This window comes from Pundamilia nyererei, unplaced genomic scaffold, assembly GCF_000239375.1.
Source record: "Pundamilia nyererei isolate P.nyererei 1_Seehausen unplaced genomic scaffold, PunNye1.0 scaffold00113, whole genome shotgun sequence".
Lineage (NCBI taxonomy): Eukaryota > Metazoa > Chordata > Actinopteri > Cichliformes > Cichlidae > Pundamilia > Pundamilia nyererei.
Window position 1 is genome coordinate 1,395,896 of NW_005187514.1, and position 27,465 is coordinate 1,423,360.

The 27,465-nt window shown below is 40.5% G+C and overlaps 1 protein-coding gene across 3 annotated transcripts in view; it reads right to left on the minus strand.

The window, feature by feature from the left end:
• sh2b3 (SH2B adaptor protein 3) overlaps positions 1-25,623 on the minus strand; it is a 61,976-nt gene extending 36,353 nt beyond the window's left edge. Inside the window, exons 1-2 of one of the 3 annotated variants that reach the window (XM_005741770.1) lie at positions 25,342-25,623; positions 3,834-4,967 (exon numbers count right to left, since the gene is read on the minus strand). In XM_005741770.1, the coding sequence (XP_005741827.1) occupies positions 3,834-4,940 (1,107 nt within the window). In that variant the 5' untranslated portion in view covers positions 4,941-4,967; positions 25,342-25,623. Of the gene's footprint in view, positions 1-3,833; positions 4,968-8,196; positions 8,270-25,337 lie in introns of those variants that run through there. The other 2 variants (XM_005741772.1, XM_005741771.1) reach the window with 2 other exon arrangements.
• Positions 25,624-27,465: the final 1,842 nt, after the last annotated feature.

A 27,465-nucleotide genomic window follows, 5' to 3' on the forward strand; every position in this document is an offset into this window, starting at 1 on the left:
CACGCACGCACGCACACACACACATTAAGAGAGAGCGTATTCAGAGCACCAGTGCATTAAAGCAAAATTGCAAACAGCCAGGCAAATCCTGCCAATGTCTTCCCATTCTAAATAAACACGCAAGCACGTGCACACATGCACGACTTTGGCTCTGAAATCAACTGAATTACCTCACACACATGGTTAGGGCTGTAAGCGGCTGAGGACTCGAGGGCTGCTAAATATAAAACTCTACAAACACACATACGCCTTCAGACACATGCACATGCATGCAATGTCTCTCTCATGGACCTTTATGTGTGTCTGAATGCACACTTGCACACACCCTAAAGAGACTAAACTCTGCTTACTGGGCCCTGCCACCTTATAGATGGCAGGGCTCAGGACAGCATTCGACCTGCTCTGATCACTGGTTTAGGGGCTAAGTGTGCAACTACATGCAGCCTTACAGCTGGCCCCATCTGGAAATATTGCAGGGTTTAATGCCATGAGGCCTTGTGGGGGGAGCTAAGCATGCGAGGAGAGAGAGAAAAAGAGAAAGAGAAAAAGAAAGAAAGAAATACATCCTGCTGTGCTGCGAAGAGCTTACAGCAACAACTGATGTCATGTTTCCAAGTTACAATTGCCACTTGGCATTAACAAGTGTTAATTAAGAAGTAATACACCAGTCAGGCATTGCATTTAAACCACTGACAACTTTAGTGAATAAAACTAATCATCTTAGTCCTATCATCCATCACCACCCACCTACACATCGTGGCAGACCAACACCCCTGGAAATACACTGTACAATACAGAAGGGAAAATACTGGCAACTTATTTACTGGTTGATAAAATGGGAAGAAATACTACTACTAATAAATAATAATAGTTGACTAATCCAAAAGTCAGAAAGCTTGTTGACATGTGTCACTTTCACGCACATTATCAGATTAGTTTGCTATGTGAGGCACTAATGTTTGCAGTGCTAGCAGCAGCCTTCTTCTTTCTTTACTTGCAGGTTAACATGAACATGCATGTGCTGAACATGGCTACCTACTACTCCTCTTCAGTGGTTATATGCCAGTTTACTCTGTTACAGCCAACATATGGATCGCATACAGTTCAAAGTACTGCTGGTTTGAGGGTTGTTATCCATCTAAGTTTCCACCTTGCTTGTTTACATCTACCTGCCACTTGCTGCAGCTACAGTTCGGTTAGTGATGTCATAGACCTAACAGTTAATCTGAACTGTACTTTGATAAAACGTAAATAATTTTTGAAGCTATATAAGCATTATTTTTAATTATTTACTAAAACTCTCTACTATATTCAAACCAAAACTGTTCAGACCCCAGACTCCAATCTGACCAACCATCTGTGGGATTATTGTGAACAAGCTCAATCCAACCCTGCAGGTATCAGGTCATTGCACAACCCTGACAGGGTCAGAGCTGTTTTACTGGCATTTGGGTAAGTTAACTAATGTTAGATCGTCGGCTTTAATGTCATGGTTGCTTCGTGTAAGGAGAAAAGTTGTGACTGGCTGCAGAAAACCCCAAGCAAACAGGAAACAGTGTGGGAGGTGTATCTACTCACCAAGGATTAAAAGAAGACATGAATGTTGCAGATTCGTTGATGTAATCGAGTGAAAATGTCACAGCGAGAAAATATTGAGCTATATTTCTGAGCTATAGAAATGCCCTGTATATGTTTGTATATTAATAAAGGGATAAGTAACAATAGTCAATGAAGTACGGACTGATTAAATCTATCTCATATGACTAGCAACTTAATTTCCACTTCTTTAACTAGGTTAAAGGGTAAACCAGTTAGGATAATCTTTAAAGGGTACCAGTGTGAAACAAATCATCTATGAACTGTGATGACCCTATTGTGCATGGAAAGCACGAGTGAACCTGAAGCTCATGCCCTCCTTTAAACTAAGCTGTGAGTATATGACTAATATCTTTTCAGTTTGTGTTTTCAGTTTGGTTAACAAAAAAGCTTTGTGTTTATCATCAAAACACTCCCTCTAGATGCCACTGAATCACCAGAAGTAAAGGTGAAATGCAAACCGCCAGTAAGACAAGACGTTTTTTTTTGAGGCAAAGCTAAATGTCATCACAGTTTTCGTCTTGTTTTGTCATGTGGCAAACTATTCACTAAAAGGAGCTTCTTAGAGGCAGTAAAAATACCATTTATGCAAACAAAAACAAACACAGGCAGAGAAAAGAGATGATTTGAAGGAGGGGGGGAAACCCCTGCAACTAAACAGCTGGAAACAGGAAATGACTTTGTGCCTTAATGTGTGTGCGCTTGTTTTTGTGTGTGCGTTAACTTAAGAGTATGTGACACTGCTTGGCAAACTTTACCCAGCTCTTTAAAGGCAAATGTGGGTTTCCATCCTATTGACACAAACAGATCTAGTGACCTACCATGCATAGATATGAAACACAAGATGACAAACCTGTCAGCTGTAACATGTCACAGTGTGAGCAGTTCTGAGAAGAGGTTATTTAAAAAAACAACAAAAAAACAACACATGCACATCTGCAAAAGCGGCAGACACAATCCAGTGAAACTCTGCAAAGCTCTCCTGTACTGAGAACAGCAGCAACAGAAAACGATCAGTGGTTTTCATGAACATCTGCTTGTTGCAATCAAACTAAGCATCAAGAAGATAAATCGTGATGTGTGTAGATCAGTAGACAATATTTTGAATTGACTTCTTCAACATTTCTGAAAATACATTTTTTGTTTTCTTTCTTTCTCGCTCAAATCTATAAAGTACTGAGGATGCACTTGTAGTGCATGACTAGTCTCTTTCCATACACAGTTAACAAAAGCTGCAGACTAGCATAGCTAAATTCTATTTGTTTGAATATAGGAGGATATGAGGTGACAGGAGGGGTTACACCGTGACTTTTCAGGCAAAAAAAACTCTAGTCTGGTGTTCCGAGAAAGAAAGTAAATGATTTGCAATCTCCTTTAATTTGCAACATCATGGCATAATTTTATATATTTAGTTGCCTGACAAGCTAAACAGTATTTCTGTAACCTCTTGACTTAAACACTCCTCACACACTTTGATGACTTTTATGTCCAATAGAGACCAAAAGAAAACTATAAAAAGTGCGCAACTAAAGAATTATTTTACTAACAACTCATACTCTTTTGTCTTTTCCAAATTATAATAAAGGCAGATAAAGATATTCATACTAGCCTGACTAAATAAACTTGAAAAAATTGAGAATAGTGCCATCGGTACCATTCTTACACTTCATGCATGCAACTAGAGGCGAGCAATCAGGCCAGAAGATCATGCAAGGGTTTTACAATTCATGATATAAATGATACTTCTTTCGCATATTTAGTTTAACTCGTGATCACATGAGTAGTTGTGTACACGTGAGATGGGGCTAGGCCGGGGCTAGCTGGTTACCAGTAGTGGAGCTTTCAAAATAAAATACTTACACATAGCAGCATTAATGATTTAATCTGTATGATTTCTCTGCAGATAATGTGGCAGATAAAGAAAGACCACGGTAAACGATTGTGAGATCAGCTAAACCTACATGAAACACCAGTCCACTGATAAGGATGTCAAGACAAATCTTTCTCTATCTTTCTCTTTGTAAGCAAAAGTCATGAAGCTGTTTCAGATAGAAACCCCAGGAGTCAAATTTTGTACAGAAAGCTATTTAAAAATAAAAATGAATACTTTTCACCTGCTGTGAACTGTTTTCAAAGAAATGCCCACATATTATCATGTGAAACCACAGCTGAGCTGTTAGAGTTTAGTGAATCGCGTGTACGATGAATATAAAGTGTGCCAAAGCTTGTGTTTTTACCTTTGGAGGATCATAGAGCTCTAACTGGTAACTTTCCCCTGCTCCTCTTCCTCCTTGAATGTCTCTGATCCTCCTGACCAGCAGGTGGCAACGCTGCCAGCGGGGCTGTGAGTCTGAAACAGTTTCGTCCACCAGAAAGTACCTCAACTGGCCCTCTTTACAGCAGCCGCTCGCCTCGGATCGCCTCTGCCTTTTACTACGAAACCTATTGAAAGGAGCCATGATCAGCTCCTTCATTCCAGGACGGTGTGAAGCAGCTGTGGGTGTGGCTTCGGAGGAGTGGGAAGAAGAGGATGACACCTCTTCGCTGATGGAGGAAACAGCACCCACTCTGTCACCATTATTTGGAAGATTACTGTTGGTGGTGGTGGGGTTCCTAGGGGTAAGGTCCCGGGATGAGCGCGGACTGGCTTGGGGTGATTTCTTTAAAAGCTTATTTACAGACTTCCGGATTTGGCTGAAAGAGAAATGTGTGACTTCTGAGTTTTCAGGGTTCGAGGTTAAAGAGTCAGAAGAGTACCGTTCAGATACCTGGCGATGATCTGTGCCAGAGATCTCCTCGTTGCTATGGCTATGAATCACCAGTGTCCCGCTGCCAATTGTGCGAGATCCTGAAAAGGAGTTTCCCGCAGCGCATCTCAGTGGCAGCTCCTGCTCCCGGCTCAACACCACCGGCTCCACTTTCGGTGACGCAGTCAGTGGAGCAGCTCCTCCATTTGGTCTGCCAGTCTCCCGATAGTCCTGCACCCGAGGCAAAGTCCGCACTCGAGTGATTACAGGCTGAGGACGAAGGACCACTGGAGACGATGAGGGAGCGCTACCGGAGGCGGCAGAGCTTGTGTTCTGACCCAGTGGCGTGCCGTCTTTGTCGACCTCGCAGCAGAAGTGTTGCTGGAAGAGGTCAGTAAATTGCTTTGAAAAGGTCTCTGGTGGAAGCACATCATGGTGTGGTCGCTCTCTTGCAAAACTCCGGTAGTGCCGGGCCAGCTCCTGGGCTGCGGCGATGGCATGCAGCTCGCAGAATTCCGTCCAGCCTTTTTGGGCAACTGCCACACCTTGGCCTGCTGCTGTTGTGGTGTTGGCTGGATGGATAGTGTTACCATTCATTGCAGTAACCAGAGTGGATGAGAATCACTGCGGAACAGAAAAAGAAGGCGGGTAAGAGAAATGAATGGATGAAGCATGGAAGAAAAGAACGAAAAAAGCCAGAGGACCAAATAACGAGAGCAAGATATAGGAATGCAATTAGATCAGGATAATGTGGAGGGTTGTGCAAGACATGCAGCACTAAACATGGGAAATGGCACAACAGTTACAGCACATTTTGAATTGCTTCAAAGTTTAAAAACAGTTCAAACACTAAGAAAGAACATTCAAAACTCTGATTTCATCTGAGCTTGATCTGTAACCGCACAAATTGGATTACATGGGCCTGCAAAAAATCTCTGGCAATCAACCAGAGTATCCTAGAGTATCTCAACACAGGGCCACGGTTCACTCAAAGGACAATCGGTTACCATTCAGTTAATGGGAGAAAACGCAGCGAGTGTACACATTTTAAGTAAATTTCAGGAAATTGTTTCCTACAGCAGAGGCGAGCAGAGAGAAAGGAGAAACTGCGTTCTAACCTCCACTGATATGGATGATGGCAACTCAAGTATTTTATGAATGGAAACAGTAATTAGTCAGTCAGACAGAAAGTGAATGAGGCCCTGACTGAGGAAGTACGGTTAGAAAATCTCTCAATCAGCCTGTATTTTCATCCGTGTGTTTGTGTACTTACACGTGACCTATTTTAATGGTCCTTCCGTTTTTCCCCCCCCCCCAGTGTATCACTCACGTTTTAAAACACGATACACAAACAACATGATTATTCATTAACTTAACAAACATCATAAGTGTAGTGAAAACAAAAGTGTTTATTTATTTATTTATTATACTTAAAGGGGATTTCTTTAAGTACAATTAACACAAAAAATAAATAAATCAGTGGCGTTGGTGGAGGGGGACAGGCTCATCCGGTAGAGAGCGAGGCCCATATTAATGAGCGTTTTTGACCCTATAACCTGTCTCGCAAGGGTAACCACTTCTGCCGGCTAGCCTCCACCACAACATCTGCAGGTGTGGGTGGGGGGGGCAACAAGGGGCCCAGGCAGAAGCTGACTTAATAGACAGAAAGTCATAGCAGTCAACCAAAGGGCATTTCAGTCATATGCTGCCGAAACCAGGTTTGGTGAGAGACTCTCAAAGATATGGAGAGAAAAACAGCTGCAGACAACATCTAATAAACCTCCTGAAAGATTTTAAAAGTTTTTAGCTTCTGTTGGACAGCTCTTGTTGACCAAAGCCGCGCTTTTCATAATCTTTGCTCAAACTGAAGTAAACACCGACTGAGTTTGGACTTAATGAATGTGGCAAAATCTTAAAATTTTAAACTGATTAATCATCCAACCTTAAACATTCACACACGCAACCTCATTTTATGAGTGAGACAGTAAAGATGTGACATGTGGTAATATACTGCACTGAACTTGATGTGTTCGGGTTGCCTTGGAAGGCTTGGCCTCCTACAGTAGGGCTCTGCTACTTTTTTTTGCGTGCACTGTTTCACTTCCTTGCTTCTGTTAATGCACAGTGCTTCAGTGTTTGCTGATTAGTCTAATCCCACAGGGCTTTCTCTGTTTAAACTTGTGGCTTTTCTTATAATAATCACTAAATTGAAACTATCAAAAGCCATCTACCATTTTACTCATCAGGGCCCACAACTACATTATCAACTGTAGGTACTGCATCATTTGGTGCACGAAGAAGTTAACACGCAGCTTCTCTGTACAGTGCACACGTGTTTCAACCTGTCCACCACCGTTAAAAAACTAGTACTGTTGTAATTTAAAAGAACTCCGTGGTTAACAGCTTTAACCACACAGTTCATCAGAATAAAGGAAGGATGTATTCCTAAGTATTCAACAAGCCCTTCTCTTTTCTTTCTTTTTAAACGCCCATTTGCTGTGTGTGTGTGTGTGTGTGTGTGTGTGTGTGTGTGTGTGTGTGTGAGTCCTTTTTTGACCTTGAGTATACTAAACAAATAGGCATAGGGGATCAGGAAGAACACATTTTTGGGCATGTAGCATAAGGATGACATAAAAGTGTGTTGACTTGGAAGTGAGTAGCCCAGGCATGACTGGTAGCTGGAATAACTGGACACAACTTCTGTTCAGATATAGCAAGATTCAAGTGACGTTTAGAGACAGCCAATGACGGCAATGAAAGAGTCCTATTTTTGGTAGAATAAAGAAGCAGATTTGGGTCTTCTGGAAATGAAAGAAGACAAAAATGACTGGACATTTAGAGTCTTTTTAGTCCTAAAACGCTGACATATTAAATTCTGAAGCAGACAGGAAGAGCCATAGATAGGATATTAAAAAAAAAAAAAAAAAAAAAAGGATGTAGCTACTGTGATATCAGCTGTGTGGACTTTTGGAGCACCCATTTTGGTACTTTGTGCGTGTTCATCTTAAGTTTTTGTTTCGATCCAGACGTGGTCATATTGGAACAAGAAGGCAGAGCTGTGGCATTATCACCTGGTGCTGGTGCAAGCTTACTTAGCAAGGTGTTAACTAAAACAGAATGTTTCCTGACTCCATCGAATGGACAGAAGACGCCCACAATGATGCCGAACTTTAAGTCTTAATACGATTTAGCCAGGAAACAGGAAAAAAGAAACTTCTGAAGGGGGGAAAACATCTGTAGAGACCATAACTGATTTTTGTGCTAAATGTTTCATTTCTGCACTAACTAAATGTGGGCATTTTACCACGAGAGTCTATGGCGACTGATTCACTTTTGGCACCTACTTCAAATAGCCATTAGTTGCCATCTGCAGTTCTTGGCACTTCTACATTGGCTTAATTTTATAACTGGAAGTTTGTGCTTGGATATAAGACACTCAAACCCACCACTGGAAGAAATACAGTCACATACACAGACATACATACAGAGGTGAATTTAAGCTTCATCTTAAAACTGCCACTTTGCATGTGTAAACACTGCAGACACATGGTGTAACTAACAGACTGTAACTAGCATACAACAACTAGTCAGATTTCTTCTTATGTGCTGCACAGTAAAGCGGTGAACACAGGTAGAATATTCACCATAACACAAACCAAAAGCAACACCTCAAGGTGCTTTTAGCAAAGAAGTCAACATGCATTATATATAAGCTGCTTCTTTTTCTGCCCTGCATGTCTTTCCATAATAAAGTGTTGAGCAACAGATGAACAGTTAGACTATAAGACGTAAACTGCAGTATCATTAACAGGAGTTTAACCTTCTAACTTCAACATGTGCCTACAGTACATACCATCTTCCTCCAGTGCTGCAGAGAAGAGTCTAATCGGCATACAGGAAGTGTGAGAGTGCTTTTGCATATGGGTGCGTGTGGGCTGTTGTGTCTCTGTGTCTGGTGGGGGGGGGGTTGTCACAGACTGTGGTCCAACAGATCACAGACAACCACAAGAAACAGGGGGTGGGGGGATGGGGGGTCGCGCTGTGGTCGGGCCAAAACATGGAGCAACGCGTCTTGTTATCTAATTTCTCTCTGTGTCCTGAGCGACAACCTTCTGAGATGAAGACTTGTAAAAGTCGTGAGGTCACATCTTAAAATAAGCGTGCCGTTTTTTCATTAGCACCATCAAACATATCAAGGGGACACGTACGTCAATGAGGCAGTGAAAAGTTGGCATCGTGAAATATTGCGTCACTAAAGTTCCTGGATGTGTCCTGTCACAACAACTAATCCCCTTCCTGTACTTTTTCAGAGCATGCTCAGTGCATGCCTCACTTTGCCCCTTCAGCTGGCCTCCCAGAAGCTTGGTTCTATCTGCCTGGCCAGCCCAGCGATGACTCAGCACTGCCTAGAGAACATACACACACACATGCACACAAAAACACAGACACACACTTCCTCTCGCCGTATCCATTGGGGTCTTGGCCGCCTCCGTTCCCAGGGTTTTCCCTTTCTTTTCATCCTCTCTGTCCTCTGAGGATCTCCAGATGTGTTTGGACTCAAACTTCCTTGACTTTTTACCTTGACGAAGAGCCATATTCAAACTGTGAGGGGAAACAAAAAGGCTAACACAGTGTTTGTGTCTCCTTTCTCTGTTCTTATCCGGGACCTCTAACCTCAGCTCAGTGTTTTGTTATTGTATTATTGCTTTCCTAGACAGCATTCGGCAGGAGACGGCAGAAAAAAAAGCCAATCCAAACACCCGAAATTGCAACTGGAAAACATTTGTGCACTCCTGCCTTTTTTCCTTCCTCACCTTACTCATCACTCCCTCAAGCTCCTTCTCCTCCCCTACAATGCCCGCATTCTTCTTCTGCGAAGCACACGCACGCTCGCGATGGCACACTGATTGCTTTCTTCGTCTCTCTCGTGGGCTTTACAGAAATTTGGCACCGCTTTTTTCTCCCCCATCGACACCACAAAACAACCTGAGGAACTGCTGCACTGTGTCGAGATCAACGTCAGATTTTTTGGCAAGAAGAAAAAAAGAGAAAAATGATCTAACCAAACAAATGCTACTGTGAAACTACTGATGCAGCAAGTCAACCACTGCTGTTTAAAAGAGCAAACAGGTAGTGACGCATACCACACAAGTCTTTAATGGACAAATGCAAAATGTCAAACAAGTGTCAAAACGCAGCAGCTAGTCACACTTGCTGACATTTAGACAAATATAAAACAATCTTTTCTGAGCATGTGACATGAGGCAAAGTCCTTCTAGAAGCAAGCCTAACCACTCAGCAGCCATCTTGAATCACCTCCACAATAACTTAGGCAGTAATTATTATCTAAATTAGCTTGTAGTTGGTCAGTGAATATAAAAACTGTATCCTGACCTTGTCCTATAAAGTTAACCACACACCAGGTCAGGTTGCAAGACACCACAATGAGTCACACAGCTCTCATCTATCCCTAATACTCATGATGTACACGCTCCAGAAGTGGACATAAAAGAGTCTGATTTTAATCAAGACGGAAGGAAACAGGATGTGTGAAACACAGACATGAATCGATCTTGTTAGCGTGAGTAACCTCATGACTCAGGACTTACTGGGGAAATTCATGTGTTATATTGCGGCATTTTATTCCCACTAAATGGAAGTGCTAGCAGTATGATTTACAGTAAACAGCGTCCTGGATGTGGTCTGCAGGGAACAGAGACAACATGATCTTTTGCTCAATATTTTTTTGTTTGCACAAACATTAACACCACATGGCTCCTCTCAAAAAGAAAAGAAAAAGCTTTTTTTGGAGCAAAACCAAGAAAATAAAATCTCCCAAGACCGCAGCTTATATAACACTACAACTCATAGATAATAATCTATGCTGCTGGTGGATGTAGACTGCTATTTATATCTCACAGGCCTGGTATCAGCTCTCACACACCACTGAGTTACCCTGTTGTCCCCATTAGGGAACAGCTCGTTTGATGCAACGGACACACACATCCATGAAAGTGTTGAAGTGATCTGAGTTTTCAGGTCATGCATTCAAATTAGGAAGTAGGGGTCTGGTTTGAGAGCGCTGCAGCACCTCTAATGGCCACTAGATGCTGGATGCATAACCGAAATGCAGACTGGGTGGGAAAATGTTACAAGTCTGACAAGTGCTAAACTACCTCGTAAAATAAGATTTTAAAGGGTTTTAAAAACAAGTTTACTTAACCAATAAACTGATCTTGAGGCTCCTGTGAGTTTGTATAAGGGAGAATTTTTGAGTCCCGCTGCCAACCGAAGCTGAAATGTTTTGTCACCGGAGTCACATGGCAAAAAAAGCATAATTAAAATAATTTTAGCTTAAATGTAAAACATTTGATGTTGGTAAACGTCAAATAGCTCAATTATCTAATTTATGTTTTTAAAATTTACTTAATGGCTTGGAGTTTTAAGTGGTTTAACTCAAGTTTGCCAATGTAAAATTATCAGACCTTGCATACTGAAAAATGACAGTATTGGAAGATCCTAACAACGACAAGATGACTATATGCCAATGAGTTCTCTGAAACAGTATCAATTTAATTTCAGCAGATTCTGTACATCTCGGAGTTGTTGGGTTTTTTCATGCTAAAAGTACTCCGCACTCCTGACAATACTCAGCTCAGTCCTTGATAGTACCAAAAAGGCACAGCCTCAGCAGCTCTGACACTGGTTACTGAACAGGTGCAGGCATAAATACTCAGAGAGCAGCAGCATTAACTTGTCCTTCATTGCTGTTCCACACTTGTTGTGACATTCGGTCAGTGTGTTGCTCGACCGTCTTTCCACTGTTACTGGACAGCTGGTTAAGCTAGGAAGAGGTGCACAGCGTGGAAAAGATGACTAGCACCTTGTTATGTTGCTACAGCTGTTTTTGCCACTGTAAACAACTGGAAAAAGCACGCCAGACTCAGGAAAAATAGACAAGACTTTGCAGATTTATGGAGATTACATTTGGATGTTTCAAAGCATAGAATTTTTCATAATGTAGTCTTCTTTTCCAGCTACTAAACTACCATTAAACTGGTCCAGGAAGGCTATTGGTGTTGCACTTTTCTCCTTATGAAAGTAAGGGGTCAGCAACCTCCAGTCACTAAAGGAAATATATGTATTCCCCAACAGGTGGCTGTTTCTAGGTGAAACTGGTCACAAAGAGGATGCTATACCAAAAACCTCAATGTGATAGTTTTGGCTGCAGATTTCTACAGTCGCCCATAGTTTGCATGATGCCAACTTGATCCAAGTTTGATTTTGAAGGCAACCGGTCTTGTTCTCAATTTACATCACACTCCTCACAGTTTTAACATCACTTGGCAAACATGTTCGCAAACAAGTCAGCATCTTCCATGCAAACTATGGACACCCACAACAATCTGCTGGCAAGCAGCTTGGTTTCAAGCAGGTTTTCAGCGCAGTGCTTTTTATTTGTTTTTGTTTCTAATGTCTCTGTAAAGCACTTTGAATCACCTTGTTGTTGAATTGTGCTATACAAATAAACTTGCCTTGCCTTGCCTTGCAGTACCACACAGGCAGCAATCACCAGCAATCACTTGCCATTCAACTGAGGAATACACATTTTCCAGAGTGACCTGTGGTTTTCAGGGGATCACCAGTCATTAGGTATGTGTGGCCGGGGCTTGTCAAAACCTATAGTCATGTAAACAATATCGCCTAAATAATCAACTAGCCAACTCTATGATTATAGCTCTACTAATCAGCAAATAATTTTAAAATAAAAAATGTTTATAAAAAATTCCAAATTCACTGAATTCACAGTGGAAATCAAGCGAACTTTCCCTAAAGAGCAAGCTGTGAAGAAATTGTAAACTATAAGAATAAAAAGATAAATATGAGAAACTAACGACAGCAGAATTGAAATTGAACTCCTTTTTGCACAAAGACAGGAAGAAGATGCAACCACAGGCGCAATAAACATTAGTTACTACTTGACTGCTACACATCAGCTCCAACACTGCACTCCCACCAGACCCTCCAGACATGACATCACAGACACTACCTCCATGTTTTTTCAGACACACTTAAACATGAATAGATATCAGATTGTTGGGCGATGAGCTAAACTGTTTGCTCTTGCTCTAAAACACACAAACATACAGATGTGTGAGCAACTGGTCTGGGAATGTGTGTACATGTACACCTCTATGTGCTGATTAGTTGTACATTATTGCAAAAAATAGGATGCAGTCCTAACTGTCACGCTCATTAAGTAAAATGCAATTTACAGCGAACCACATCCGTCCGACCTTTATATAGCCCGAGCCTTATTACCGACATCAGCCGGATCCAATCTATTGCTTATGACTCAATTAATATGCATGGCATAGAGGCTCACAGAGACATCAAACACTCGGCGTTTCCTGTAAAAACTGCAGTGGAAAATTTATATAAATCACACACACAAAAACCTAAAGCCAAAAAATAAAAAAAACAACACAGCAACATGTGCATCCAAGGAACTCGGGTCAAAAACAGATTTTATTACCTCTGAATTTTCACTCCCTGAATCATTGAATGAATCAGAGATACGGATAAACTTATAAAGCAGGGGCACAGTAAGTGATTGTAAGAGGGGGGAGAAGGCAATAAAGCAGTGAGAAAAGGAAGAGGAGGAACAGTCACAAGGACAGAGAGAAAGACAGATGGGCGGATAATGAGAGGCCAGGCAGGAAGTGAGAATAACAAGCAGGAGAAAGCTGAGAGGAGAGGAGACGGCGCCAGGTTTGTGGATGAAGGTCCAGGTGGCAGAGCACAAGAGGAAAGGAGACCAAAGGATCACTGCTCTGCTCTGCCTGGGCAGCAATCACAGCAACAGGAAGCCCTGCCCTGGCAAGCAGCAAACAGTGCACACATGCAAAGATGCCGTGCATGTACACTCACATGCACACCAACGTGCTGCCTTACGTGAGGAGAGAACTAGAATATCAAGTACAAGTGTTACTTAAAATATTTAACTGTGAGCATGATGAATACACATTTGTGGTGAAAGCTGCAAGTGAAAAAAAAAAAACAAGTGATTCTGGGAACTTTTCTGCTTTCGTATTTTAAGGCTAAATCTCAGTACACAATACACATCATGATATTTTAGAATAAACTCTAAATTATTTTATAAATGTTCGATTTATCTACTCTGATACATACACTACACTGATTACTTAATAATGACCTAATATGTTAAATTTAAAGGTACAGTGTGTAAAATCTCACCACTAGATGTCAGTAGATTGCAGACTGCCATCAACTGTATCCTGTTTTGTTATTGATCCTGTTTTTGCCGCTATTAGCAACACCAGTCTTTGGAATTAGGGGTGAGTTTTGATTATCGATTTATCTCTCCAAACAATATTGACTGAAAACGCTTAGCTGTGTCTCTGATAAACCCTCTGTAAGTTTGCTCTGCTTCATGCTTCAACAGCATCAGGTAATGTTCATATGCTGATTAACGGTTTCCTTCTGTTTTTGATGTACTGCAGAATATTTTTTATAAAAGCCCAGGCCTGGAAAATCGCCTTCATGTTTTTCTGTGTTTTATCCTCAGTTACTTTGACACAAAGGCATCTGCTGTGATGCTTAGACCTTTGATAAAGTCTCGCAAGTGTCAGCTTTCTTTTTATAGATATAAAAATATGGAAATGTACTGATGCATGATCTGAATTATGATATTTCTGACTGTCTGAGGCAAAATTTCCCCGATTCAAATCAAATCGAACTGAATCGAATCGTGGATCGAATCGATTCGGGACCTTGTTAATCGGAATTGAATCAATTCTAGAAATCAGTGACGACACCCAGCCCTATTTGGAATGGAGCTAAGGTCATTGGACTTGGACACTTAGCGAATAAACTGTCATATAATCAATCTATTTATCAAAGGGAAAGTGTCATTTTTAGGACACCTAAGCCTAACATTAGCCAGCATAATGTTAGCTTATAACCATCTGTTAATGATCGGTTGTGAGCCAACTCCTGAGAAGGAGAATAACCAAAAATAACTATCAAAAAATAACTAGGCATGCTTACGCACGTTTTCGTCTCTTCGCCACTACATAATGTATTTTAATAATTATAATTCCCCAAAACAGCTCCTCAGATAACCTAAAGAGTATGAAATATATGATGTATAAAAAGCATCCCACTAAACTCATTTACTTCTAAGCCATTACAAACTCCTGCACAACCCTACAAGTTTTAAAGAAGTTTAAAAACAACAGCTAAGTTGTGATTTCAGCTATAGGGTATTTCTAACTTAGACTAAGAGGGTGGATGATATGCGAAACTGGTTGATGCTAATTTGGCATATGATCTTCTTTTCAGAGAAATGGCGCAGACAGTGTCATTAAATAAATATATAATTAAGTGCAATTCAAGCAGCCTCTCTCCACAAGAACAAAGCAAAACCGAGATCATTTGTGACACAGCTAAGGTTCATCATAGCCTGCACGATGCACCTTGGAGGTGCAGATTTATGCACTGGACCTTCAGCTTAGAGTTGCATGGGGTTTTTTTTATCCACATGCACACAAAAAATCATATGATCACATCAGCTAAGCTAAAACTGTTGAGAGAAAAACTGTAAGTCAGATCATAATTCAGCACCGAAAGCTTGTGACATGATCATTTGGTCAGATATACGAGAGCACACAAAAAGCCAAATTAGCTACAAAATGTTCCCGCTGAAGAACAGCTGGTCATTTTAGCTCTTATCAACATGATATTAATGGGAGGAAATGGGTCGGCTTTTATCGGCTTCTGAGATAAAAATAAACCGAGTCACAATATGAAACTGAAAAGATGTGAAATCGCTAATTGTTTTTTTTGCCATCACTCCACTGAGACACGTCGTCACTAGTGATCTTAGTATTATGATTACTTATTTTTGCTATGTTTTAACACTGTTGCTATAGATGGGAGAGTGAGAACGGCGAGAATAAACGGGTCATTACAATCCCATTTTAAGCAGCAGCAATCACGTTAGCAGCCTGATACAGAAACTGCTTTGGTCTCTATAGCTTATTTCTCCTTAATAACTGTAGAGTGGATGAATAAAACCATTTAGATTTTGACTGCCTTGATTGACAAGTATACCAACAGAGACCATTATAACCAGTAGCTGTCTACTAATTAGTCTTCATTCAAATCCTCTCAACCATGTCTGTGCTGCTGGTGCCTTTTTGAGCATATTAAGTTAATTTTTTTAGAACATGTGGGCACCACTGAGTGAAAAGTTCAATTTTATCTTTTTTTTAGTACTTTCAGATTTTAGATACAACTAACCAAGTTTTCTACTGTTAGCTGTTAAGTTAGTGACAAGACAAACTGGCAGTGACCAATAACCTAAACTAAATACTTTAAAACGAGGAATCAAGAAATTAATAGGTACTGCTTCAGTGGCTGCCTCCATCCAGTCTTTGTTAATGTTTGTTTATAATAGAGCACTGTAACAAAAAATAATTTCCCTTAGGGATCAATAAAGTATTCTGATTCTGATCTTTTATGTACAGTCTACGATACGAACTAGCAAATTTATACTTTCATAACTTCTCTAGTTTGATCGGTAAACTAAGAAAAAATATCGCCATGCCTGTGAAGAGTCTGCTTCATGGCTGTAAGTGTACATAAAGTTAATAAATGTCCCACCAAGTTTGATCAACAACATCCATAAAAAACAAAAAAGCCGACATGAATAAAAATCCACATACCACTACTATCCAAGTCTGTTTTCAAGAGAAAAGGGTCCAGAAATTCGCTCTAATACAGCCACCATTCAATATTGTTTTGACAAGCACAACTGCCTGCTGTACTGATAGGCAACATACCAGTTAACACAAACCGACACCATGTGACCTTTTTTCCATTCCTTTCACTTCATGTTTTATACTTGAATGCAACAAGCTGCTCTGCATCACGCCAAAGTGGCACGGCCTGACATCAGCTACCCGCAACGAGCTGCGTTGAGGCCGATTGATCAGGTGCATAAAAGCAGAGGCCGACATGAAAAAGACATACAGTCGCAGGGTTGGGATTGGCTGAGGCTTACTGTTCCTGTTTGTGTGAAGTGAGATGTGAAAGAGCTTTGATAATACATAGAGCAGAAAGCGAGACGCACACAGCTTACATAATTGAAGAACATATTGTAAAGGAGGAAGTAGCGCTGAAACATGAGATAACTTTGGGCTTAACTTCCCATAGCCCGAGGAAAGCATCAGCTGATTCAAAGGTATAACACGAGGGGAGGCGGCGATTGCAACTACTAGGCACAGCCAGAGACCAGTGGTGTTGTTATACAAGTTTAATCTGGATATCACAAAGACATGGATAAGCTTTGGCTCTGTAATCCCTGTTCCAAACACTAACTTGTTGCTCTGTGAGAATGAGCAGGAAACCTTTTGTCTAACACATGTCAAAGGAAAACAATTCGGATGTAGCCATATTACTCACAAAGAAGCTACGGAGTAAGAGCAGGGGTGTAACAATACTGAAACTGAGACTGAAATCACACTACAAAGATCTGCAAATCTGGACTTGCCATGCCATAAGATTGAAAGTGTTCAAATATTCCTATATTAGAAAATATGTTGACCAGCCATCTATCCCACATGGTGATAGAAGTCCTTCAAGTTTCCCGAAAATGCACTTCTTCAGTTTTCCTTCATTGAATTATCAGAAATAAGGTCAAACATCCAGGATTGCCAGTGCTTGTTTCTTTTATTTTGTATCATCATCATCATCAAATTGGTGCAGTTTTTATATCTCATCTTTTATATCTCAACAGACAGATGCTTAAATTTATGCTCAAAAATTTGATTTTGGCTTTAAATTCTGAAAACGTGTTTCTTCAGACCTGAAGATTTCTTTATCGGTGTGTTTTAAATTTATGTCCTTATAAAGACTCAAAAATGCTGAAAAGATAGGAACGATTAAAGAGCACTAAATGTAAACCCAACTCCACGTGCTTCAGTGTTGGCCAGTACGTCGACTGTACTCATATACTCTTTATAATGTCAAGCGCGATATGAATTTTTCAAATACCACTACAGTGCTGAACAGATAACATACCCACTGTGGCTTTCAAGTGGTTTAAATGTACTTACTAGAGGCCACAAGAAATGGTGATGGGGCCTAGAATAAACTGATCAGTCTTCCAAAAGCTAAAATACCTCACACTGATGCTCCAGGAGAATCAGAAGGAAATATCTTGTAAAAAAAAATCTCCGCGTTAGATGTGGAGTGAAAGCAGGGGGTGTAACAGTTGTGAAACCGAGACCAAAATCAGTCAAACGTCTGCCCGTGTGGAGCCTGCTTTAATCATACTAGTCGCAAATGAGGAGTTTAGTTTTTATCTGTGACCCAATCAGAAATCACATGATCAGGCCTCTGGCAAAAATAATTTTTATCAGTCTTCTTTTGAAAGAAAAAAACTAACAAAACCTAAAGCTGTAATCTAAAACCGCTGTTTCTGAGAATTGTTACACCAAATCAGACCTTTACCGGACCTGATTGTAATGAAGTGTTTGCCTGTAACACAGACCTCATTGTGTGTTGTGTTTTGTCAGCTTTGAGGCCTGTACTGTCTGTGATGCCTGTCATTTGCTGCTGACTTCATTCCCTCCTCACATGTCAAATCCACACAATCAAAGCAAAGTCATAACTCGCCTCTCTCTTTTTTCTTTTGCCTGTTGCTACACGAGCCCTATAGTTTAGTATTTCCTTCACATGCCAGGGTCAGGATAATGACAGACTGCAGATTGTGTAAAGATGTTTTGTATTAGTCATTGGTAGGATGTCGGACAGCTGGAAGGATGTGTATTAGTCAGGATACATAATATCATCATATTAACTGTTTCATTTAAGATAAAACCCCAGTTTTGTTTTCCAGTGTTCAACGTGGATTACTCCTGCACACAGTCTGAATTCCTTCTTATCATCATAGACCCAGCCTTTGCTTTTCCTACTTTCCCAACCTGCCTCCCTGTCTCAGTTCCCACCACAGGAAATAGGCAGAAAGTGGCTGGACTTTATTTCTGTGTCTTAAGAATAGCAGCATTGTGTTATTGTTGTCGGAAAGCAGAGGCCTGAGCACCCCCCCCCCCCCTTAAGTAATAGCAATTTGCCCATATGTAGTGTATAGCAAGAAACAGTGTACCCGGTACAAAAGAAAAGCCTTGACCACTGTTTTTATCCCCTCTTGATTTCTCCAGCTCTGTGATGATGCAGACTAATGCAAACATAGAAGGGAACAAGAGAATATCCACCACTGATGTGTCACAAATCTGTTGCATTTCTGCGTCATCACAGGATAAATGATACACTCCTGACTTTTAATATTTAATCATTATTTTCCCTAAAGCTACACAAATGAGTCACAATATCAAAAAACACTGACAGGTGGGTTGATCATCTTGTTACAAAGCAATGTTCTGCTGACATTCATATGGATATTACTTTTGACACTCAGCTCCAATAGAGAACCAAAACTGCCAATCAATAAATAAACAGATGTATGAATAATTACAAAGACCAGTGGCCAGACTCACTCACAACAAAAATGGCTGCCTGCAATCCAAACAGATCACTGAAGAACTGAGCCCCTACTCACACAGGTCTGAAAACCGAGCCAAAACTTTACCTCTGACCTTTTGGGTACAAAATATCCCCACATTATCAAGAGATATTCAAATTTTGGTCTAATTAGCTTAGAAATTGTTGGCCAAGAACAAATGAGAGTGGGGTTTTTTTTACCGTTAAACACAAAAATCAGTTCACTGTTGAATTTAAAAACAGCTTCTCAGCTCGACTGTCACCGAAAGCTCAACTTCTTACTGGAAGGTAAGGGATCAAAAGCTTAGTTTCAGAAAAGTTGATGACACAATCCTTGACTCAGCTACTCACCACTAAAACTGAGTCAAATCAAAACAATTCAGTCGATTCAAACATTCACGACTCAAAACTCCACATACATGTCTGTCTGAAATCCACAAGCACTTTATGAATGAGTCACATGATTGTTCTGATTCACTTTGCCAATATTTAAGAGGTGCAATACTCTATCACTGTGTTGTTGTCGGGATTTGGCTGAGACATAATTGACTCCATCATTCACTCAGATCAGCAGTGAATCATCTGCAGGCATCTGACTTCCCGGAAGGCTAGTCTAAACCTTTCTACGTTGGGGCTTATAAGGAGCCAACAGAGTTTCTGTGTTAGGCCTTACAAAGTGCCTCTTTTTGGCACAAAGACATTTCCCAAGAATCCTGTTTTTCTGCACTGATAGCAAATTCTGCGCTTGTGATGGGACTTGCTGCAAACTGGACATTTTGTGTGAGAAATGTAATCCTACTTTCACTTCAGCTGAGACACGACTCGTATTTCTGCTAAATAGAAAAACACAGCTCTGTCTGACATGCAAGGGCAGAAAATTCTCACATTTGCAATACTACAACCATGAAGTACTTAGCATTTTTGTAAAAAAATTAAACAACAACAAAAGAATAGCACAGTTTAAATGCAGCGAACAACTCCAGCTCTGCACCACGCAGCCAAGGAATCTGGAAAAACTTGTCATGACGGGCAGTGTTTCTTTGGACAACTTGAAAACAAAACAAACTCTTGACCCCATCATACACCTTCACTGTGTGCAACCACCCACACACACATATCCATCAATGTCCAGCAAATGCCGAGCCTGCAAGCGCACACATGCTTTTAAGTGAGATCCTTATGCTGCTGCAGCTAAATCAAGACTATAATCAACATTCTTCCAACAACAAGAACAAGGGTGCATTGGAGTAAAACACACACCCACACACACACTCTCTAATTATTGCTGTTTTGGAAAAAACACAGGCACGCATGCGTATCCCCTCTCTAACACTTGCACAAACGTGTTCACACACAGGCAAGTACTTAACCCTAGTGAACGCCTTATATGTATATGTTTGTGTGTGTCTGTGGTGAGAATCCACAGTTAAAGCTAAAATTTTAGGACTCAGATGCCAAAAGCTGTGCAAGTCATATCACATAAACACACACCAACAGCTCAATAATGTCCGGGTTATTGTAGAAAGTCTGTTATGACCAGAAAATAGCCTTCTTTCCTTCCCCTTTTTTTGGTCCTAATTTGTTTCTTCTTTATTTCTCAGTCAACTCCCAGCTCCCTGCCAAATTATCTCCCATGGCTCTCCTCTCTCTTTTGCCGCCTCCTCCCTCTTCCCCACTGAGGCCACTGTGGGTCAGACCTCTCTCGTGGTCTCATCAGTGGATTTCTTAGAACCCCTGGGGGAAGCGGAAAAGCTGACTCTGATAACATCTCAGTTCACGACATCGAACCATGACAGTGTCTGATCCGCATCTGATAGCCAAAGCTTCAGAGTTCACTCCTCTCACTTGTTTCTGGATGCACAACTGGTTCAAAAAACAAAAAAAGTAAAAATGATCACGATTAAGCTGCACTTCTTTCTTTCACAGCTTCCAGGATATTAATGTGCTGTATTGCATAAAATCCCCAACCAAGTAATCATATCAAGTTGGAAAAAAATCTTGTTATAATCATGCTGAAAAGAGTCATGCTCCTCTCTAGAGAGACTCCAAGATACTCTGGTGGTGAAAAAATGATGGCAGAATTGCTAGGATGAGCCACAGAATTCAGGTTTATTATTTATTTTTATGTTTGAATGCTTACGTGCGTACACCACACCGCCTCTTTAGTCCACGGGTGTTAAACATGCACCACCAGGAGCCACTGCATGGCTTTGCAAAGTGTGAAAACTGAAAACAAAATGCACTGCTAATCCTGGATCGCACAGGAATGAAAATGTACAGAAAGCCAAAAGGATTTTAAGATCTAACCAGGCTGTCGGATTAATAAAAGTCATAAAACACTAATGCTGTTTAGTTACAACAACACCACATGTGAAGGTTTTGTTCCTTCTATAGCTCCACTCTGATTAGTAAATTGCAATGAGAGCAAATGCACTACATGAATGCCAAAGGTCAGGCATAATGTTCAACTCGAGCTCATTTTTAATGGCATGTCTCTGTTAGAATATACTTGTAATTGTATATTCAGTTTTTTCTTCCCTTTATTCCTTTGCATTGATACGGTTTTACGGGCATAGCCCACTTGAGATCAAATTGGGTTGCATGTGGCCTATAAGTGTGACACCCCCACTTTAGCCATACCACAAAGAGCAAAAGAGAAGTGAAGACAGAACCAATGCATCCATGCATCAGAAATCAAGAAAATCTGTGGGGAAGTAAAAGGGTTTTTTTCTGAGAAATAACAGTTTCGCTTGAGACTACACAAGCCAAACAGGAATCTGGAAGTGCTGCAAACCTGTAAAAAGATTACAGATAGGCTTTAGTCTGTGGAGGGTTTTCACCAGCTTATAACAATGACGACCAAGACTGAAGAATTTTTTAGGATGTATTTTCAAACAAAAGATACTATCACAACAGACAAAAGAGTTAAGTTGTGGTTAAACTACAAAAAAAGGAATATTTCATGACTCAATACAGTTTCACCTAGAGCTGGGCGATATGAGATTTTTTCATATCACGATATGTTTTTTTCATTTCAGGCGATAACGATATCTATCACGATATAAGCCAAATAACTATATTTGTAAGATTTAAATGTGCCGTTGCTCACAAGTAAAATGTGAAATAATCAGCAGCTTGTTTTTATTTAAATATTTATTTCCCATAATAAGTTCAACAGGGTAGATGTACTTAAGGAACATGAGACTTTTTCAGATAAATAAAGGCAAATATTGCAAACTACACAAAAGGCAGCCGCTAAAGCGTTTAAGTTTCAAAATAGAACAAACGAAACAGACTAAATTGTCAATTCCACTTAGAAACAAAATATTAATTCTAAAAATAAATCTTAGTTTGTTTTACAGAAGAACAGACAAAATTGACTAACTTTTGTCAATATCAAATAAACTGAGAACTAAAAGGAAATTCTCAATCTCTCCTTGTTGTATAGCTTAGCTTTTCAAACAGTTTTAACAGTTACTTTAGTCTGACAAAAGCCGAATGACGAATTAGCGCTTCCAGTCAGAGACTGAGGCTACGTCCACACGTACACGGGTATTTTTGAAGACGGAGATTTTCCGTTTTCGTTTTAAAAAATAATCCCGTCCACACATAAAGGCAGAAATGAAGGAAAACGCTGCTATGAACATGCCAAAGCAGCAGGTGGCGCTAGATTCCTAACCGTGCAGAAATGTTGGCCAATCAGAAGTCTAGAAGCCTCGGTGGGAAAAAGTAAACAAAGCTGGGGCATAGAAGCAGAACCGAGTCGTATGTGTGGAGGGACAGTAACTGTGTGTATATGTAAGCATTTAAACACTGCAGAGAGTAGAATTAACAGTAACAGTATTGTAGAAATTCATTTCACCGAAACAATAACGTGGCGCACAGTGTGACGCATGCACCAGTTTATTGTATTTCCAGACATGCTTTCGGCACAATTTACAGTGCACGCTACTCTGTTTTTTGTCAGACTTGAAATAGCCGAAATACCTTCACACTACAGAACTTCTATGGCTCTTCCGTTCGACAATCTCTCCGGCGTTGGAACCATCATCTGTTTTCTCTTCGGTCACGCTCGGTTGATTTTTCTAGTCGGCACACTCATTTCCTCCATTACGCGCTGGCTGCTTCCCAAACAAACACACGTGCGGCTTGGCACTTGTGCTGTACGTAACAAGTCACGCGACGTGACGCTGCGGCTGTGATTGGTTCGGCTCTGCGCTACTTAATTTGGATTGGCTGACTTTTTTTTTTTTTTTTTAGAGGACAAGAGCGGCGAGGTCTATCGCGATAGCTTAATTTCTCTATCGAGTAAAAGTTATATCGCGATACATATCGTTATCGTTCTATCGCCCAGCTCTAGTTTCACCTTCTGATGCAATCAGTTCGGTCATTTTAGTTTGTGTCTGATATGGTTCACTGTTTTCCAGCTGGTATGGCCTACATTACATTCTCTTCATGCTGGAAGCAGGAACTAAAGTCCTTGCTGTCTCTCTTTCGCCTTTCTAATTCATTAATTTCTGCACAGAAGACGTAGCCATGGCTGCACCTACATCGCTCACCATCGCTCTTTATCCCACACTGTAAGTTATGGTGACTGAATAGCGCTCCCTTAACCCAATGCACCATTAAATATTCTCCTGGCTTTGCAGGCCTGTCTGGCATAAACCACGTCAGGTTGACTCGACAGAGTTAAAATCATCAGCCAAAGAAACTATATACAAAGTCGTGTTACTTTACCACCCAAGAGGCATATTTTTTGCCTCTGTGGCTCAAGGTGTGACTGTTGCATCGAAATGACTCAGTCGTCAAAGTATGCAGACCTCACAAGGTAAATATGTACCCTGCAGGTAAGCTTCAGCACCTGTTAATATCACACAGATCACACACGGGCAAAAGTAAAATAACATAACCACCGAAAAATGTAGAAGAGGCAGAATTATGCAAAGAAAATGTTAACGTGAATGACAGCTCATTATTACATCCAATATAATGTTGTAATTATATTGTGACCCAAACAATGGTGCATGTAACGGGCCATCTAATTTTACTGAAGTCAGCATGTCTTTATGCTATTTTACCCATTTGATGGCGATTAAGGATGGCAAAACATATCTGGTGGTCATGAAAATGTTTTAAATAAAAAATGCATTTAAGCCTTGATGTGGTACTCCCCAAGTTATATCACAACAAAACAAACCCCAATTGAGTGTTAATACATTGGTATTAACATGTTTAGCAGCCTCTGGTGTTTTTTGTTTTCATCTGCACCATAACCCCAATATTTTCCAAAAAGCATCTTAGAATGTAGTTTTCCATCTGCTCTTTACTACACATTTTTTGGTCAGAGGATTTCAGCAACCACCACAGCTAGTGAAGCTTTTACTTTGAAGGATCATGCTCCTGTAGTACACACACAGACCAACGTTGCCACATAAAGCACTCCACATTCACACACCTTGAACTGAACCATCACAACTAAAGGCACAACACGCCTTCACCTTCCCAAAAGTACCTTCATTTCAAAGCTCTAAAAGCTGGAATCGGTGCAAACAAAGACACACACACACAAACAGCCATGAGCCAGAAATAGACCTGAATTCCTTCCAACACACACACACACACCAAAATGAGTACTTTGATTTACTCTCTCTCACACACACACACAGACACACACTCACACAGCACTGGACTCTCAAACCAAGTGGCTTCTCCCCACTAGTTTCTAATCTCCATCCAGCAGTCATGAATAGGCGCAAACTAAATTTCAGATGCACGTTTTTAACACGGTATTTTTTTAAAGCGCACTTTATCAGTGCCTGTCTCTGTATTTAAATACCTGACACGAATCCCTAAAATCAAGGGTCAGTGGGATTAGTATTGCGTCATCACCATGGCGACCACCGCTGAGTAAATTTGCGCCAAAGCCTTAAACAATTTTTTGAGTGACATAAATTCACTCGAGTTAGTTACAAACTTGCCAACTGCACATTTCCATGTGTGTATATTGTGACAGCTGTGCTCGCTGAGACAGAAGAAGCTGTTCTGTGGTTTGACAGGACCAAGTTAATTTCTAGTTAAAAGAAAAAAAAACACTTTAGGGGCAAAAGGGAAAAAAATTAAAGGAAAATCTGCGCCAGCACCGCCTGCATGCAACCAATTCGGGAAGCTACTCCTGCAGACCCTTTAAACTATACACGACCACTTTTTTTTTAATTTTTTACATTTCTTTTTTCCGACCTTGAAGAAAAAATGTTCACATGGCTGCTGCATATTTTGGGATTAGTCGCCAAGCGGCTACATTTAATAAAGAAAGAAAAAGAAAGAAAGAAAGAAAGAAAAGTTTAGCAATGCTAAGAAGAGAGTGTGGGAGAGGGAGGGGGGGTGAAAGTTACTGCCACAACATACTCACGTTCTCCGTTATCTCGGATGGGCACCCACCGCAGCACGACGACTAACCAACAAGTTGGACTTCGCATAACGGAAATGTGTTGTGCATTAAAGTAAGTCTAAACGACGTCAGTGAAGAGCAACGTGAAGTGGACACCAGAGGAGAAGCCGTGCGATAAAAAGTCCTTCGCTTTCTCCCTCATTGTGACTGCATGCGACTGGTCCTCCGCAAAAGGGGGAAAAAAGAGAGAGGAAGAAAACTTTCAGCCACGAACTTGACGCGGAAAAAAATGGTTAGCCCTCGTTTCCGTCAAAAAAAAAGAAAAAAAAAGTGTGGCGGTCCAGTGAGCTTTCGCGATTAAACTTACTTCCGCATTTGTATTTTCAAAATAAGACTTTCTATCTTAAGGAGGCAATATCCGAATTGTAACACCGTTATTACAGTAGACTAAAACAAAAGTAAAATATTGCGTGGAAAATATTTTACTTAAATTAAATAAGAATTAAAAATGAGTTTCTTTTATAAAGACAAACAAACTGTATGCTTACAAAACTAATTAGAATAAAAACTACCAAGGTAATGTGCTTAGTTTTAGCGTTTACTTTTTTCATGTTCATTGAGACTGCAATGTCTACATGATGAGAAGTGTTTGCATTGTAATAGACTGACAAATGCCACCCCAATTAAAAAATAAACACCAAAAGTAACACTGAAACTAATAAAAACTGAACTGAAACAGAACATTTTCCAACAATAAAAACTAAACTGAAATGAGCAGATCCACACAGGAAAGGAACTGAAACTAAACCTAAATGAAAATAAAAATTCAAGGTGAAATGTAATGTACTTTTCTTGTCTTACTGCTCTGTAAAAACAATTTTTTTAAACTGTACATTTACAAGTCACCTTTTCTGCCTTACATGGCGAAATTAGAATGACCAATAAGTCTATAATGCATGTCTTTGGACTGTGAGAGGAAGGTGGAGTAGAGGAGGAGGCCCACGCAGGCACACGGGAAATGTCCAACCAAAAGGGCAAATGGAGAGTCAGTGCAAATAAGACAGAATACGCGTGTGTGAACTGTAAAGCTGCAAGGAGTAGAGGTAGTGAAGGTGCATGACTTTAAATACCTGGGGTCAACCATCGAAAGCAACGGACAGTGCACAAGAGAAGTGAAGAAGAGAGTGCAGGCCCAGAGACGAGTGTCGGATGTGATTTGAGATAATTACAGCAAGAGTGAAAGGGAAGGTTTACAGGATGTTGGTGAGACCTGCTATGATCTATGGTTTAGAGACGGTGGCACAAACAAAAAGACAGGAGGCTGAGCTGGAGGGGGCAGAGTGGAAGATGTTTACATGTTTGTTGGGAGTGGCCAAGTTAGACAGGATTAGAAATTAGTACATCAGAGGGACGGCTTGAGCGGTTTTAGGACAAAGTTAGTGAGATGGTCTGGACTTGTGTAGAAGAGAGAGACTGGATATACTGGACAAAAGATGTTGATCACAGAGGAGGCTCATGGATGTAGTGAAGGAGAACAGTGCAGATGGTGTGAATCCTATGGATAGGGTCAGCTGGAGGCAGACCATCCACTGTGGTGACCCCTAAAGGAAGCAGCCAAAAGAAAGAGTAGAATTAAATTGTTTTATTCAAATAGATGGCCATTGAGATTGAGATCTTCTTTTCAACAAAGGGCATACAGTTTAAGAGCACAAAGTCACAATGACACAGTATACACGCTCAGAAATGAAAAAAGCTATGTACAAGAGGTCCCTTTAGGGGTTGCCAAAGCAACCCTAAAGGGACTTGTTGTAAATGAGAAGACAGAAGGAAAAAGAAAAAGTACAAGAGTAGTTGCAGATACACAAATATAACATTTTAAAATGCTCCAATAGAATCAGATAACTTCATAGTTGTTGTTTTTTAGCTTGTTCCATCTGTGTGCAGGAAAGTATTCAAATGTAGTTCTTCCATAGTTTGCTGTGGGTAAAAGGTACAGCCAAGGTAACAATGTCCTGTGAGCTGACATTTAAAGTCCTATGTTTAAATTCAGGCAAAGAGCAGAGATAACCAGGCGATCTTTGTGGAGTCTTGCAAATAAACCCCATACAGTGCTGTTTAAGATCTCTAGTACAAGATGAGAACAGG